The 18514-nt window shown below is 36.3% G+C and overlaps 1 protein-coding gene across 4 annotated transcripts in view; it reads left to right on the top strand.

Annotated features, from left to right (window-relative positions):
* The window catches only part of LOC110618001 (ABC transporter D family member 1), a 30896-nt gene extending 13373 nt beyond the window's left edge, over window positions 1-17523 (top strand). For 2 of the 4 annotated variants that reach the window (XM_043957659.1, XM_043957660.1), the window contains 16 exons: window positions 15-126; window positions 267-425; window positions 2649-2748; window positions 2831-2939; window positions 3909-3999; window positions 4300-4424; window positions 4570-4719; window positions 5006-5078; window positions 6000-6180; window positions 6257-6415; window positions 8681-8842; window positions 8953-9186; window positions 10233-10396; window positions 10501-10553; window positions 10638-10716; window positions 11027-11520. In XM_043957659.1, the coding sequence (XP_043813594.1) occupies window positions 15-126; window positions 267-425; window positions 2649-2748; window positions 2831-2939; window positions 3909-3999; window positions 4300-4424; window positions 4570-4719; window positions 5006-5078; window positions 6000-6180; window positions 6257-6415; window positions 8681-8842; window positions 8953-9186; window positions 10233-10396; window positions 10501-10553; window positions 10638-10716; window positions 11027-11140 (2065 nt within the window). In that variant the 3' untranslated portion in view covers window positions 11141-11520. Of the gene's footprint in view, window positions 1-14; window positions 127-266; window positions 426-2648; window positions 2749-2830; window positions 2940-3908; window positions 4000-4299; window positions 4425-4569; window positions 4720-5005; window positions 5079-5999; window positions 6181-6256; window positions 6416-8680; window positions 8843-8952; window positions 9297-10232; window positions 10397-10500; window positions 10554-10637; window positions 10717-11026; window positions 11521-14517; window positions 14525-17509 lie in introns of those variants that run through there. The other 2 variants (XM_021760991.2, XM_043957661.1) reach the window with 2 other exon arrangements.
* Window positions 17524-18514: the final 991 nt, after the last annotated feature.

Here is an 18514-nt window from a genome sequence, read left to right as displayed (position 1 = left end):
ACTCGAGACTTCAGGAGGGATTCTGCTGCCCTGACTGAACCTGGGACCAATGACACAAGCGCTTGTGAGACTGAACGCAAGAGTGATGCAATGTTAGTTCAACGTGCATTTTCCACCTCTAATAAGGTGACCTTTATCCTAAAAGCTTCTTTCTTTCTTTCTTTTTCTATATATATATATATATATATATATATATATTATATATATATTCAATAAATGGATTTTCTGTTTACTTGGATGTGATTCCCTATGTAACCCTCATATAGGATTCTGCATTCTCAAATTCAAAGGCGCAATCATATATTTCAGAGGTTATAGTGGCATTTCACGGTGCAGATCCTGGTCTTCAATTGCCAATTGTCCCACAACTCCAAAGGGCTCCAAGGGCATTGGCATTGAGAGTAGCAGCCATGTCTAAAATACTGGTTTGTGTTTTGTTTCTTTTGAGAATGCATTATGCAAATCAGCTAATGCTATGGATTCTTGTGATGAGTATTTGATTATGCTTAAGTTGTATGATGTGCTATGAAGTTAATATTGATACTGCAATATATAGTGATTTTAATCTCCAGAATTTGTCTCCTTTTATCTTGTCGGGCTATTTAATAGAGAGAGAGAGAGAGAGAGAAATACATTCAAGCATACCCTCACTCTCTGCACGTTTCTTTTCATATAATTCTTACTGTCAACAATAATTGCTGTCATCATTGCTAATTCGTCCCTCCGAGAGAGAGAGAGAGAGAGAGAGAAATACATTCAAGCATACCCTCACTCTCTGCCCGTTTCTTTTTATATATTTCTTACCGTCAACAATCATTGCTGTCCTTGTTGCTAATTTGCTCCCTCTGCCATCTGTCCTTCTGTCCTTTCCGTTTCCTTTATTCCTGCAGCAGTAACGTCTAATTCTTCTAGAATTCCCTTTTCTTTGGACTCTTTAAATTTTCTCCTGGAATAAACTTGCAGCTGTCTCGGCCCATTTGGAACTGGCTGGTCCATCTGCTGTTGATACCTATCAGTATGCTTGTGTTGAGAAGAGAGGGAAAGAGGGGCATATGGTCTCGGATTTCAATTTTACTTTATTTTTATGGATTGTTCACAGTAGAGAGCTGGGTGGTTCTTTTAGTTGGTAGAGTGTGCCATATTACACAGATAATATTTTATTTGAAGTACACATGACATGGACTATAGTGGGTTCAATAAAATTATATGTGAAAGTTCAAGAGGAAATTATTATATGGCTGATTTTAATCCTCCTTCAGTTAGCAATTTGCATCTAGAAGAACGGCTACATTATGTTGTAGAAATTCAAGTTGTTCAACTCAGGTCATGAAATTAATTTATGTCATCAATTGATGTAGATCGTAAGGCCTGACAAATCATGGTGTTAGGATACACCTCACAAGTCTCTGTAGATTGTTGTTGTTTCTAGAAGGAATTAGAGCACACTTGACTCAGACACATGAGGCTTCCTATTGCTAATTCTTTAATTCACTTCTGCATTCATTATCCATTCATATATCAAGCTAAAAAGTTGCATGAGGCGTAAGATTTTGTCGACTCTAGATTGTGTGGCTAATTAATAGGTTTTAATAAATTTGTAGTGCTATATTAGTGAGCTCATGACTTCTGACTTCATTCTGATAGTGTTATCATTTTGGAATCGGCTTATACACAAGACACAAAATCTGAGAGCTAGTTAGCTTATAAATTTCTTGCAACTGCATTATATATCTGATGCAGGAGACAGCCTGCAGATTAAGGGTTAAGGCTAAAATTTAAGGTTTTGTTGATGTCTGAAGTGGGAAGTGATTGGAAAGTTCAGTTTTACAAGGGTATAGGCTTGGAAGTAGAATTTGTACAAGAAGCAGATTGTTAGTCCTGGTTACAGGACCAAATTAGTCAAAGTGAGCAAAGAGTAGGCTTCTCACCTAAACATCCCTAGGCATCACAATCAAGAGTAGGAATGTATCAAACAACTCTTAAGAAGCAAAACTGCAGGAATCTTGCTGATAAAAAAATGCAGGAAATTTTGCTGATCAGAAAACTATGAAACAACATCACATAGGTATTATAGACTTAAAAAGTTAATCCTCATTCTTACGGATTTTGAGTCCAAAGTAAAGCTTAACCTTTATGCTTTTTAGATAAATTAAAGGTTAAGCTTTGCTTTGGACCCAAAATCCTTAATCAACTAGCAATTTAAATAAATACCCATGTAGAAATCTAGAACTTTCTATGGACTCTAAATTGGAAGAACAACCTTCTTCTAGAAAGTAACATTCTGCAAATTTCCTGGGCGAGGAACACCAAAACAAGATGAAGGGCTCCAATTAAGTTCCCCACAATGATTCCTATCGTCAAAGTGCCAGATAAGTGGAGCTCAAAACAAGACTAATGGATCTCTAATTAAGTTCCCAAAGTGCTCGGTCATTATAGTTAGCTTTGGCACTCCTTTTGTATGTCTGTTGCCATCATAATCCCATCAATATTTGTGGTCTTCTGCTTGGTTGCATTGGTATTTTCCCACAACCTACTGAATGGGATGCTATGGCCTCTACAATGCATCTGTCTCAAAAGTTTATCGATTCTTGGGTGTCTGTTTTATGTTTCTATCTATTTATTTTTCTTTTCTAATGCTTTCATTTCAGGTACCAACTGTGCTTGATAAACAAGGGGCACACTTACTTGCAGTTGCTTTTCTTGTTGTCTCAAGAACATGGGTCTCAGATCGGATTGCCTCGTTGAATGGTATTAGTATCCATAATTGACTGTATGCCTTCAATAATCCAAGGAATAGTTTTCTTCTTATTGAATGCACAAATTTTCACAGGCACCACTGTAAAGTTTGTTTTGGAGCAGGATAAGACATCCTTTATTCGATTAATTGGTGTTAGTATTCTTCAAAGTGCTGCATCCTCTATCATTGCACCTTCACTAAGGTAATTCTTGTGTGAATTGTGTTATATTGACACTTGAGTATTATTTACAACTAGATATGTGATTCATGTAGTTATAAAGAGCCTGTTTATTCTTGAAATTAGTTCTGTTTTCATTTTATTTTCCTAAGATAACTCCAGTTTCAATTTCTGTGGAAAATAAGGGAAAACATGGAAAATGCATTCACCTTTCAATAATTGAGTTCTTTAATTCAAAGCAATAAAAAATTATCTGTCATCCATAATTAAAAAAAAAAATCATGGTAAAATTAATATATTTTAGAAACTTATTTTACTTCTAAAATTTTTTAATTTGTCTTATTAATTTATTTTATACTAATATCACTATTTTTTTTTATGATCGTAAATAAATGTTCTCCTAAATAATTATTCAATTTTAGTTATGGAAAATTTATAGTGATTTTGGGTGTAGAAAAGTTATTGTTTCCATTTGGAACATAGGACTTATATTGTTGTTTTCTGAATCAGTTAATCTTTAGGAAAACTGAAAATCAAGTTTTCCAGTTTGTTATTTGGAAAACTAGTATATGTGAATACAAAACACTGTTTTCTATTTCTTTGAATTTTTTTTTTTTAGAAAACTCTCTCAATTTTCCACTAGTAAACGGGTCCCCATTGAATTCAACATATATATGTTATGGTTGGGTAATTAACAACCTTCAAGGTTACTTTATTGTGGTGACCACAATATCTAGAGCAATGGCCTTATTTTCTTGTTTTCCTTATTATTCATGGCTTGGTACTTATGGGAAATTGCATTAGTTATCACCTTCTGGATTGAATATGATATTCTTCCTGAGAAATGGGTTCATGGGTCGAAGTCTAGGCTATTGATTCCTTTATGACAAACTTTTAGCCCTAAAATTGGTGTGATGCAAATAAATTTTCTTCTCATCGCCCCATCTAAAATCTTTGATTGTTTTCCTCTGTAAATTATTTTGTCCTTTGCAGGCACTTGACCGCCAGGTTGGCTCTTGGATGGAGAATCCGATTGACGCAGCATCTACTGAGGAGCTATTTGAGAAACAATGCGTTCTACAAGGTAATCAGGTTTGGAATATTTAACATCTATATTTGTTGTTTGATTCTCAATTGGAATGCACAGTAGTTACATGCTTAGGAACTCCTGGTACAATAGATAACAATTTCTGTTATTAGCTGATATTTACTATTGAAATGGAAAACTTCTTGGGTGTGCATTTTTTTGTGTGTAGGTGCTTTTATTGCGCAAATTGGTTTTTAATTAGTTGGAGCTATGTATTTATATATATGTAGATAGTATTTCACATAATTCTTGTGTCAGCTATCAAAAGCTCTTTGTGTCCATTACATTTTATTGCAGGTCTTCCATTTGTCGAGCAAAAATATTGATGCAGATCAAAGGATAACTGATGATCTTGAAAAGCTGACCAGAGACTTGTCTGGATTAGTAACCGGAATGGTGAAGCCATCAGTAGACATCTTGTGGTGAGTACTTGGGTCAACTTCATTTAATTATTATGGTATAGGTTATAACACTTGTTTGTATAATGTAAAAAAAAAGGATTTAACACTCTGTAAGTGCTTCTCCTATTTCTGTGAGCCATAATGATTCCACTGCTCAATTTGTAAGGTTCACCTGGAGAATGAAGCTGTTAACAGGTCGGAGGGGGGTTGCCATATTGTATGCTTATATGCTGCTTGGTCTGGGTTTTCTGAGAACTGTAACCCCCGACTTCGGTGATCTTGCAAGTCGAGAGCAACAACTTGAAGGCACTTTTAGGTAATTTATTTGAGTAATTGTATGTGTTAATTGATTGCAAAATTGTATATTTTTCATTCACAATGAGTAGAATTTATATACAAGCTATGAGAGTTTTCCTAATCAATATAAAATACGAATTCTAAAATAGACTTCTAAAACAATACTAACACTAATATACTCCTATCTTGTAGCAATAACAGTGTTTTTGGTGTTGCTATATATTTTTCAATTTGAACAAAGATTTATGTTTGAAATGTATATGATGACAATAACTTCTGGTCGCATTTTGTCATGCATGTTTCAGGTTCATGCATGAAAGACTGCGTACACATGCCGAGTCTGTTGCTTTCTTTGGAGGCGGTGCAAGAGAGAAAGCAGTAAGCTGCTCGAGATTTATCATTTTACTTAATTTATACTAGAACTAGTCATATGCCCGTGCAAATCCCATATATATTTTATTATGATATGATTTTATATTATAATATAAAAATGTCATAACTTATTGAAAATGTACTTTTATTATGAACATAATAAGGCATATAATAATTATGTCTTAAATAGAGATCCGTCTCTCAATGTCCACATGGAAAGTTTGTCTTATATGGAAAAATAAGAAGCTTGTTGTCGAGAAAAGAGACATGACACATGGTTATGTTTGTAGACGTATATGTGTTACTGCTCTAGTTGTGTGTGATGTTGGTTAATGTTTTATCCATTGATTATTAGACATGAACCATGCTTTATAGATGGAATACAGGATTTCAGACATGGACGAAAATATGTGAGTATGTTACAATAATGTCAACTTTTATTCCTGTGACCTTTATTTTCTGGTAAACATTACTTTGTAATGCTCTACGCCTCCTTGAATCAGCAGAGATGTGTGTGATTGTGCATCAGTATTTATCTTCTGTTTGTAAGTTGTTTAAATAAATTCACTTCTATTTTACCGCAACCATTGTTTCTAGCAACTATTAAGCAGCTTGTAAATGGTGACCTGCAAAATATTTTAAAACTTTGGTAGGTAGCTTGTATTAGATACGTTTGTGATGTTGTCATGATGTGGCAGATGTTTGGCATTTCATATGCATCACATCCAGAGAACACGTAAGAAAATTGATTTTTGGTTAGAGATTTTTCGTAGGAGCTTTACTATCAATCACAGTCCAGTATGTGTGAATCTCTTGTCTTGCAATGTGCTTCTGGCAATATTTTGTAATCTCCTACCCAACTCTAATACTATTCGCTTATTTATATATATATTTTATCATCCTTAATTTATTAGTTCCATTGACCAGATGATTGAGTCAAGATTCAGGGAATTGCTTGACCATTCTTTGTTACTTCTAAAGAAGAAATGGTTATACGGTATCCTAGATGATTTTGTCACAAAACAACTCCCACATAATGTGACTTGGGGTTTGAGCTTGTTGTATGCCATGGAACACAAGGGCGACCGGGCTCAGATTTCAACTCAAGGTGAGATTAGCTTGTAATTAACTTGAGTTGCAGCTTTCTATCTACCTCTCTCACACATTTGTTAAATGTTTTTCAGGTGAGCTGGCACATGCATTGCGGTTCTTAGCCTCTGTAGTATCTCAGAGCTTTTTAGCATTTGGAGACATTCTTGAACTGCATAAAAAGTTCCTTGAGCTCTCTGGCAGTATAAATAGAATTTTTGAGTTGGAAGAGCTTCTGGATGCTGCTCAGTCTGGTAAATTTTTCATTCTATTGATTGTTTTCTTTTATACCTATACTAATAGTTTGTTAGAATACTGCTTAACCCGATTCCTGATCCTTAGGTAAGAAGGGGGGGGGGGGGAGGTTGGAGATCAAATCCTTTTTTAATGTTACTGGAAACAGGAACAGCTCTGCCTATCATTTGCAAATTGCAGTAAGAAAGAATTGAAACTGAGAAATACAGACAAGGAAAAAAAATAAGTGCAGGATCAAATGAAACCAAATTGTGATTTATCAACAAGAAAAAACAATTTGCAGAATTATTTAGCCCTAAGGTTTGAAGAAAAGATGTTTATTGAGTAGGATCAGATAAATACTTTGGTTTAGTAAATGTCAAGATGGCATACAACCTGTAACCAACATACGTCCAAGTAAATTTATTTTAAAATTGTGTTTATGTTGGAGTAGGTCGTTTTGTTTGTATAAATATGTAGAGATGTGCATGGTTCTCAGGGGTCTTGTACCGAACTAAACAACCACAAGGATTGTATGGAACAGACTTTATTCTACTGTTTTGGTTCAGTTCTGATTCTTTATTAAGAACAGAATTGGAACCATACCATGCGGGAAGCAATTTGAGAACCAATTATGTAAACATGTTTTTTAATAATTTTTTATATATAAATATATATATATATATACTCACTACACTCATGCACACACTAATATTATAATTATGCACGATATAAAAAATATATCTTTTATTTACAAACCTTTTCTTAATAACTTTAGTTATAAATATACTAAATCACTTTATCATTTTTAGTTACATGTGTATTACTTTTATAATATATTTAATCGTTTGTTATATATGTATCCTATAATTAGAAGTAACTAAAATTTATTTTAAATGATATTCTTATAAACTACTATTTTGATACTTATGATATATATTTGTAGATGTACACTATAATTAAAGGTTATATGATTAGTAAGTAGTTTCATGTGTATTATGTATATAATATAGTTTGTATTAATAATTTTAAAATTTAAATAATCTTTAAGTATGAGTTTTTATAAAAAAAGTTGCATAAAATAGCTTTAAGAACTGAGAAACAAACCAGAACCATACTGGAACAGGAACAGCAAATCACTGAACCAGAACTTCACCAAAGTTTTGGTTTCTTTCCGGTTCCTAAGTAGTCCCACAACCGGAACCAGAATGGCCTATATATATGCACTCAATCTTCTAATGAAGGAGCTGATGAGTTTCGAAGAGAATCTGGTTTTTGCTTGCGTTTGCGCACTTGAGAAGGTTTTGCCTTCTCTTTTTTTAGGAAATGTCCGACTGCTAAAGATGCTTTTATCCAACTTTGACTTCTAAATTTTGCCTGCTTGCTTTGTGCACTCCAGTGCTTAAGAAGGATATCCAACAGCATTCATCCTTTTATCTGGAGTTATCAGTGAGATGAAAGGATATATATTGGTTTGAAATTTTGAAGTGCTTTGCCCTTGAGGTGGATGGCTTCATAGTTGTTATGATATTCTTTGGTATCAAAGAATGAAGCAGCCATATATATAAGGACCATAGATCTCTATTGAATATATCCCTATTCCCTGAGTTGAACATAATGGAGGAAATGATCCATATAGCCTCTCGAACTAGCGTAGGATTGAAGCTAAGTGGAATTCTGTATTTTAACAGGGCAACATATAGCCAGAATAACAAAAAGGTATGGACTAGCCACTAGGTTCAATGAAACAGAGCATATAATACCTAGAATTAATTTACAGAATCAAAGCCCATCTAGCCAAGCCAGGGACCACTTCAAGTCCTAAGTTAACTTCCTAGTAATGCTGTCCTCTTTTTTCAGTAGTTCAATAATAGGTATTGCTTTTCCCTTTTCATTTGGTACCAGTGTTTTCTTATTTTTCATCATGGAAATGAATTGAAAAATATAGATGAGAAATTATTATCTCAGGAGAAAAAAGAATCTTTCTCTGGAAAAATCTTGCGTCAGCAATGCAATGCCACAGGGAGGCATGAAACTGGTGTTGGAGGAGATCAATGTTGTAAATAAACTTGTATGTATATGTTGCAGTAGAATTAATTGGTTAAAGATTTCAACATATCCCTTTTGCAAAATATTGAGCAAATATACCATATAGTATAGCCAGCTTTATCTTTATCCACATGCTTATCCTGGCATTAGTACTTACCTATGGATGCTCAAAACAATCCATTATGTTTGTTTTGTTTGATATTATTTAGAAGCTAATGAAATTGTTGGTGAATCAGGGGATTGGTTGACTGAAAAACTATCTCCATTTAAGGAGAGTGATAGTGATGGGCAAGATGCCATTTCCTTTGTGGATGTTGATATCATTACACCTGCACAGAAATTGTTGGCCAGGCAGTTGAGATGTGACGTAGTACAAGGAAAAAGCTTGCTTGTTACAGGTAGTGAATTAATTTCTTTAGCTACCTTGTTATGCAAAGTTACATCTATGCACTTGCATTATTTTTATTATTGTACAATCTTAAAGCTGATATTATATCAAATGATTAAGGTCCAAATGGAAGTGGGAAAAGTTCTGTTTTCAGAGTCCTTCGTGGTCTTTGGCCCATTGTGAGTGGCAGACTTTCCAAACCAGCACATTCTAATGAAGATAGTGAATATGGTTGTGGCATCTTCTATGTTCCTCAACGACCATACACATGCTTAGGAACCTTGAGAGATCAAATTATATATCCTCTCTCTCGTGATGAAGCAGTGCGCATGACATTAAAGCTGCATGGTAGAGGTAAAGTACTTGCATATGTTTCAAATCCTTCATCTTTTCCTAGTTCCCATGTCTTTTATGTACATGGATGAAAGTCTAAACTGATGCACCTGGCAAGGCATGCATACAATGTAAGCTCCTAACATTTTGCGTAATCAGCAAATTATTCATTCCTATTACATATATACTTATACATGTTGCACATAAAATACATATGATTACTTATTGAGTATAAAGAATACTATGGACGTTAGAATTTTGGTAAAAGACTCGGAAAGGTTGTGAAAAGACTTCGGAATTTTCCTATGCTGGGTCATCGTGAAGATCTAATCCAAGAAGCCAGCAAACAAACCTCAGGTAAGGAAAGACCAAAATCTGAGAAAAACTAAGACTGAGACTCAAAAAAGGCAAACCTTTCTGAAGGAAAATAACTGTAAATACAGAAACTTCCCGAATCCAACCAAATAATTGATAAATCTAAAGAAAAAAGCATTAAAAAACTAAACCGAGAAGGGGGATGGGCTACCTCTGGCAATGTAACAGCAGCAGCAGCCTTTGAGGTTATCTGCTCAACCAAGAAAGTTGAGAGCAAAAATAGAGAGAAATATGCAGCGGGAACTGATATCTTGTTGAAACTGGTATGAGTATGAAATTGTTGGGAAACAAATGTTTGCTGCTGCTTGCTTTATTTTTCACATAGAACCTTGGAATTCTAGCTCTCTGCTTCTGTTACTCTCAAATATGGTCCTTGACGGAGATACTAGAGACTGGTTAAATGCCAAAATTTAAGTTTTTATTAGTGTTCCATTTGTAACATCTTCATTTAGAGATGCCAGTTCCTTTCATTAGCTTTAGTGATGAAAGTAACAGTTGCATGCAGCTATTTTGGTACCTTTTTATGTCAAGTATTGAATCTTCTCCTTTTTTATCCCCAAGTAAAGTTGCAGAATGATTTTATAATTTTCATGCCTGGGCATTATTTCCCTTCTCATAGTGGTGATATAATTTTCTGAGCTATAATATCTCCATTCTGTTGTCCTCTTGGTAACCTTTGTGTTAAATTTTAGGTAAAATATCTGGTGACACCACAAAGCTTCTGGATACACGTTTGAAAGCAATTCTGGAGAATGTTCGACTGAACTATCTTCTGGAAAGGGAGGAAGGTGGTTGGGATGCTAATTTGAATTGGGAAGACATTCTCTCTCTTGGAGAACAACAGAGATTAGGCATGGTGAGTAAAGCTAATCTGACTGCTTTTCACATTTAAATGGATAAGGAACAGGATTCCACAATTGGTTTCCTCGACTATTTGTCATGATGCTTTTGTTTTGCAAGGCACGCCTATTCTTCCACAAGCCTAAATTTGGCATTCTCGACGAGTGTACCAAGTATGTTATTCTTCTTAACCTCACCTTCAATTTTATCTATTACAAGTTGGTGCCTTAATTACAATTGTATTGCTTTTTCCTCAGTGCCACGAGCGTTGATGTTGAAGAACAACTTTATAGGCTTGCTACTGATATGAACATCACATTTGTTACATCCTCACAGGCAAGTGTCGTGTTAATTTTAATGGAAATGAAAGCATGGTATATATGATCTGATGCGATCAAGTTCTGATGATCGCAGTTGCATCGTGGTTTTGGTTAGATCATCTTTGATTTTAGTTTAAAAAACACGCATTTTCCGTTTCAATACTATAAAAAAAAATATTAATTTACATAATAATAGCAATGTGATATGATCATCTCCAACAAACTATTTGTCCTAGCTTTGCATTTTTACCATAGAATTAAATAGTATCCCTCACCTGTTCTTTTCTCTCTCTTTTTTTTTTTTTTTTTTTTTTTTTCCTTGTCAGCGTCCTGCTCTAATACCATTCCATTCTGTGGAATTACGGCTTATTGATGGTGAGGGTAATTGGGAGCTTCGTACAATAAAGCAATCACTTGACAGTGATCATTTATTGAGTTAAGCCGAGTGCCAGTCAGAATATATATACATACATATATATTATGCATATTTGGAGAAGTTGTTTTGCTTGATGCACGAGTACCATCGAGTGAATTCAACAACTGTGTTATCAGTATTATGTAGGATCTGAACATTTTGATCATATTAGTACCTCGCATACGAGAGCATAGGATGAAAAGAAAAGCCGATTGCATAAGCAGCATCTCCAGAATCAGTTAAATGATAAGCATACAGAAATGTCATGTAGCATAGTGAAACTGTATAGGTTTATTATTTTTTCTTCTTTCCTTCGGGAAATATTATGACCATGATGTTGTAAGAATTGAATTCGTTATTATTTGAATGAATAAAATTGCAGGAACAGGATAGTTTTTCGCAGTATATATTGTTTGGTTGTAAGGTTCATTTTCTTGATGGTCATAAAAACTAGGACGATTGAAAATACTGCCCTTTTCAAATCGAGTGATTTTTTTTGGGCGGGGTGTAATTTGAAATAGATCTGTAAAATGAGAACATTTTGTCCCCTTTTCCTTTCCTAATTTAAAAATCAAATTAGAGAAGCCATATTACAGGCGTTGGAGAGTTGAAGTTGCTATTTACTTGTATGTTTCGAGTATTCTTATAAATCAGAGAGATTTAGTTGGTAAGAAATTAAATTTGACTGTAATGCAGTTTTGAGGATGGTACGAGTAGTCTGATATCTTAAATCAGATTGGGGATGAATTTAAATATTAAGATTGTGGGAAAATTACTATGGGTTTTTGAGTTTTAATGAAATTCATTAATTGGTTTTAGGTCAAATAATAATGTTCTCATGTTTTTAAAATGCAACAAGTACGTATTCTGTTAATAATCGTTAGTTTTTCTGTTAAATACGCAAGAAAAGTCTTAAATACTTTCTCTAAATGCAGAAATCATTCTCTCTCCCTCTTTCTCTGGATCTCTCATTCCACATGATTCTCCTGTAGAAATCATGAATAGGTTCTTTCATTTCACAGGATGGTTCTCTCATCTTTTTCCTTTTGTTGCAGATCTTCTTTCTTTATCTCTTCTGTTGCATATCTTCTTTTTTTATCTTTTCTGTCGCGTTCCCAACAACCCCTTTGATTTCCACGAAAATCTTCTCTTGAATTTATGGGTATTTGACCAAATTCGCCATAATCCATTGCAAGGCTGTGGAGGTAGTACCTGTGTCGGCGTTAAGAAGTTCGTCGCATAAACAATTTCATCTTCGCTTAGCTTCCTTTCTCATGGGAGAGTTGAAGATGTGTATCAACATATTATAAGCTATAGTCATTGTTTTCATTGTTGGATTTGCTTAATTTCTCTTCTTTCACCTTCATTCTTGCTCTAATTAATGGAATTAATACGTCTTCTTGATCCTTCCGAAGCTGCGAGAACTGTGATTAGCATTTGTGAAACACAATTTTGGACAATCTTGGCCAGACAACTCTCTCGATTTATTCAATCTGTTTTTGATTAAGCTTATTGCCAAAACACGTGAAAACTAGTAAGCAAAACATGCCGTATTGATACCAACCAAAACACGAACAAGATTTCCAGATTTTGACTGCGATTCAAAGCGGTTAACGAGGATTTGCAGCATCCACTTTCGAGCGTAAGAATAGGACTTCACTCCTGAAGGATGAAGGAGTTCTGAAGTGAGATTCCGGCCGAGTAGGCACCATGTACAACCATAAAAGGTGGCGTTGATGTTATGCTGGTTGCTATTAACGACTCTACTGACAACAAAAGCTCCAAGGGCGGTCAGCAACAACTTCATCGGTAGGGACAATTGATTCTTGATTGTAAGGTAATAATTTATTAGTTTGGATAGTTTTAAGTCCGTAATTGCTTGAATTATTTAAATACAAATAACTCTTGATATAAAAACAAAGGAAATTGCATGATCTAGCAATATCACCATGAGTTTAGGTAGCTAGAATTAGATCTCTCTATTTCTTAATGCAATTGACAGTTGTTAGATGCCAAAGGCCCAAGGACGTTCCTTGGCAATTTGTTGATTAGTAATTAATGAGAGGACGTTTCCTAATTGATTTATGCTTAAGGAGGGATATGGTGGTGAGAAGCGTGTTCCATCTCCATAGCTAATTTATTGAATCAAACAAAGGAATTGATAGAGCATAATTTAGACCATATTATCATGATGTTATTCATGTTAATTTACACTTTCTCTGTCTAATTTTGTGATTTTAATTTTATTATGCAGAAAATCGTGTAAAGAGACAATTTGGTGAAAATGCCCCTAAAACTGCCTAAAATGGAGCAAAGGAGAGCAAGCATGCCAAATGCAACTTGAAAGGAGCCAAATAAGAAAAGTAATTTGAAATTCAAATTTCAAATCCTTAAGAGAATTCAAAATTCAAAATCAAGATTCAGCTCATTTAGGAAAGTGCTAAATAAGGAAAGTGGCAAATAAGGAAAGTGCAGTCTGCAGAGCAGTTTGAAATTCAAGATCTTCAAGAATCCTTTTTCTTATTGAAGAAGCCAAATCTTTAGAAGATGCACATTCAAATTTGAAATTCAAATTCAGCTTGTCAAAGAAGCCAAAGAAGTCACACATGCCACCTTAAGTCTTGCACATTCAAAATTCAAAAGGAAGCTCCACCTCATTAATGCAAGGACATGGGCAGCACTTGGGCAGCCTCTTGGGCAGCAACTTAACAACTTGGGCAGCAAGTAAGGACCTAGGCCAACACTTTCAACTATAAAAAGACACATAAGGAGCCTCCCCATGCTTTTTCTACTCTCCCTTGGACACACATACGGGATTGCAAGTGACACCATCTCTTCTTCTTCCTTTCTTTATTTTCTTGTTTTGTTTCAGCCATGAGTGGCTGAAACCTTTTATTCTAGTTGAAGATTAGGTGATACTTTGGTTGTTTTATGGATTGTGAGATCTGAACATAAGTTGTTTATCTTTTGGTTATTCAATATTTGTGCAATTTCATGCTTGATTCCATTATTGCTTTGTTATTATGATCAATGTGGCCACTTGATTCTTGATTGCAAGGTAATATATTGTTAGTTTGAATAATTTTGAGTCCGTAATTGCTTGGATTGTTTAAACATAAGAACTGTAACGACCCGAAAATCGGACCGCTACCGGCGCTAGGATCCAGGTCGGCATAAGGCCGCCGGGACCCGTAGCAAGCCTAACATGAAACCTGTAAACCTGTATAATCCCATACATGATCAACAACATACATAAAAATTTAAAACTTTTCTTTCATACATCCAACTCAACCTGAACATACTCATAATCATAATCATGATCCCTCTGTGGGATCTCATCAATACCCCAATGGGCGATACATCATAAGATGAGTTGGCTTTCATGAACATAATAAACCATTTTGATCATGTAATAAAAGGGATACCTCATACACAATGTCAAGCATAATATCTAATCCTCAATATCATTACATGACTGAAACTGTACCTTTACATAACATTAATACATCTATCATGTCCACACTAACTATTACATACACGTGACTTCATTACTCTTGTAAACCTCCTGGTCTACCCTGTACCTGCAATCCTGGGGAAATTGGGAGAGAGGTGAGCTACTAGAGCCCAGTGAGCAGAATAATAAAACACTTAAAACATATGATAACATGAAATGCATCACATCACAGCTAATCACATCAAGGATGAACTTGTCACCAATAGCCCTCTACATGGTCCAACTGTGCCAAAACGTAGAATGGGTCCTGGTCTTTCCCTTACATATCATAACATAACATGGTCCAACTGTGCCAGAACGTAGAATGGGTCCTGGTCTTTCCCTTACATAGTCTCAGCGAACGTAGAATGGGTCCCACTGGTCTTACTTTTCGTACCGTACATATCACATCGTCATATCATAGATCGAGGGCTATGGATCATCCAACATTCATCCACATCAACATCAAAATGTGCAATGCAACATATTCGTGAATTCTAATGCAAGCAACCTAATTCATCACATGGCATTCATGATGCATGAACAATGCTCAAAACTTTGAAATTATTTACTTTAAACGTAAAGGTTTATTCCACTCACCTCTGGATTGCTCTGACCAGACACTGGGGCAACAGACTCACTGCTGGGGTCCTCGGTTCCTCGGGTCCGAATCTACACAGGCGGACTCAAATGAGGGACCAAACATCCATGAACATAACTCTAAACTATTCCCCAAAAACCCCCTAAAACATCATGAAATACTCATAGAAAAACATGCAAGAAATGGCTGAACAGGGCACTTTCGGCGACAGGTTCGGCGGCCGAAAGTCCCTCCAGAGCCGAAAGTCAGGCAGGTTCGGCGGCACCTTCGGCGGCCGAAACTCCCAGACAGAGGCGAAACTCATGCAAGTTCGGCGGCACCTTCGGCGGCCAAAAGTCCCAGACAGAGATGAAAGTCTCCTTTCGGGGGCAAGCTTCGGCAGCCGAAGGCTGCCTCCACAAGCATGTTCGGCGGCCGAAAGTTCCTTCGGCTGCCGAACCTGGTTTCTCCCAGAATGGCAGAAACTCAGCTCCCCTATGCATTTATGCCTCCTATCTCATCCAAACATGCATAAACCTATTCTACAACATTCCTCAATCATACACAAGCAAACATACAAGTTCCTAGGGGCATCAAACCATCAAAAACCCCAACTACAACACACAAGCAACTCACATTGTCCATAAACACATATAAAACCCATAAACCTAACCATGAGCTAAACATGCATTCTACCCCATAGATCTTGCATAAAAATCACTTAAAACATGTAATGAGCTTAAGATCGGCTCTTACCTCTTGAAGATCGAGGGAGGGACGTCCTAAACTCGGAGGTGGAAGATTTTGAGTTCTTGAACCTCAAAGCTCCCAAAACTTGCTCAAAACTCAGAAATCTTCAAAACAAGATGAAAAATAGTGAAAAACTTGAAAGATCTGAAGGAAAGGACTCAAGATCGGTGAGGGGTGGCGGAGAACTCACCTTGGCCGGAAATGGGGAAAAAGCTCGCCCGTTTTCGGCTAAGGGACCCTTTTATAGTGGCTGGCCAAGCCACGTTCGGGGGCCGAACGTGCCTCTGCATGCATGCCATGTTCGGCGGCCGAACTTGAGGTTCGGCGGCCGAACCTGGACTTTCCTCACTTATGCTTTCGGGGGCCTAAAGGCGCTCCCGAAGGCATGCATGTTCGGCGGCCGAACTTGAGATTCGGCGGCCGAACCTGAGTTTTCCTTCAAGGTTGTTTTTATACAAAAACTCATTTCCATTTTACTTAAAACCATGAAATACCTTAAAACATTTTATAAAAACATGATTCTACCCTACTAGAGGCTTCCGACATCCGAGATTCCACCGGACGGTAGGAATTCCGATACCGGAGTCTAGCCGGGTATTACAAGAACACTTGGTGTAAAAACTAAGGAAGTTGCATAATTTAGCAATATCACCATGCGTATGGGTAGTTAGGATTAGATCTCTCTATTTCTTAATGCAATTGACAGTTGTTTTGATGTCTAAGGTCCAAGGACGTTCCTTGGCAACTTGTTGATTATTGATTAATTAGAGGACGTTCCCTAATTGGTTTATGATTAAGGAGAGACATGGTGATGAGAAGCGTCTTCCATATCCATAACTAATCTATTGAATCTATTAAGGAAAACTAAGTGTCAATGATCAATCCCAACAACTGAAGTGGATCCAATTCTTCAACTAGATCTTTCTCATTATTGAAATCTCTTTATTTTTATTATTCACTTTCTTTTATTGCTTTCAGCATTAGATCAATTCAATCAATCTTAAAATCCCCATTTTTACTTTTATTGCACTTTATTTTTATTTTGTTTTTAGTTTCTTTGCTTTCAGTTAATTCTGTTGGTCTTGACGAGGAAGATAGGTAAGTTTTCAATCCCCTGTGGATTTGATCCTTTCACCACTATCTGCAGTAGTAATATTGTTGATAACTGAAAAGGTTATTTTTGACCGGCTTCGACAACTGCGAGTCAGCTATAAGAGCCTAGTGAGCAGAACATAAAAACAGTTTAATAAACATATGCTCGCATGAAATGCGTCACAGCACAAACAATTCACATCAAGATGGACTTGTCACCAGTAACCCTCTACATATTCCAATAATGTCCGGCCCTCAACGGGAGCTCCTCAGGACTTCCTCTCAGACATAACATAACATATCCATAATGCTAGGGGCGTAGAATGGGTAGCCCTAGTTGTAATACCCGGTTAGACTCCGGTGTCAAAATTCCAACCTTCCGACGGAATCTCCGCTGGAGTCCAGAATCTCGGATACCGAAACCTCTGGAAGGGTAAAATATGTTTTTACAAAATGTTTTTCATGGTTTTAATGCTAAGTTTTTGAGTTAAAGTTTTAAAAATGAAAAGAAAATGTTTTTGAGGGATAAGCCCAGGTTCGGCCACCGAACATGGTGCTGCCGCGGGAGCTCTTTCGGCCATCGAAGGTGGTCTGGCCAGCCACCTATAAGAGGCCCCCAGTCTGAAAACGAGCGATCTTTTCTCTCCATTTTCGGGCAAAGGTAAGTTCACGCCCTCCCCTTGATGATTTTGTGATTTTCTTTCAAATCCTTCAATGTTTTCACGAGCTTTCTCTTGTCTTTGAAGATCTAAGCTTAAACCCGAGTTTTTGAAGCCTTGGAGACCGTTTGACTCATCTCCACGTTGGGGTTGCTATCACTCCTAGATTTCCAAGAGGTAAGCCTAGATCCTTACCTCTCTTATGTTTTTAATTAAGTTTTATGAAGGGTTAAGGAGTAAAGATGCACGTTATGGTTGGATCTAGAGCTATAGGGTTGGAGTTGGGTTTTTGATGAATGTATGCTCCTTCTTATGTTTTATTGTTGTTTGTTGGGGTTTAGGTTAGTTTTTATGCCTCTTATGCATGTTGGAGTGAGTATGCATGTTTTAGAAAGTTGGATGTGAGGATTTGAGAGTTTGGGGTTGAAATGCATGTGGCAGAATTGAGTTCTGCCATTCTGGCGAACCCAGGTTCGGCGGTCGAAGCAGGGTTCGGCCGCCGAACCTGCATGGGAGGCAGCCTTTTGGCTGCCTAACATGCCCCCTGTTGGTGTATTTGCCCTAAGCCATTATCTTGGACCTTTTTGTATGTCGTTTGGTTATTAATAAAAGAGGTTTTTAATCATTATTATTTGTTTGCATGTTACATAATAATGATTATCATCCCTGGTTACTTATTATTATGTTGATAATAATAAAATATAACTAGTACGATTATTGATTGATAATCATGAGATAATTATGTATATGTTGACATAATTCAATAATCATAGATACTTGTTAGAGAATAAAGTATTGGATGGACCCGCATTGAGATCACTACAT

The sequence above is a fragment of the Manihot esculenta genome, chromosome 6, assembly GCF_001659605.2.
Source record: "Manihot esculenta cultivar AM560-2 chromosome 6, M.esculenta_v8, whole genome shotgun sequence".
In the NCBI taxonomy this organism is placed as follows: domain Eukaryota; kingdom Viridiplantae; phylum Streptophyta; class Magnoliopsida; order Malpighiales; family Euphorbiaceae; genus Manihot; species Manihot esculenta.
Note: the sequence above shows the minus strand (reverse complement) of the source record. Positions and strands in the feature narration are given on the sequence as shown.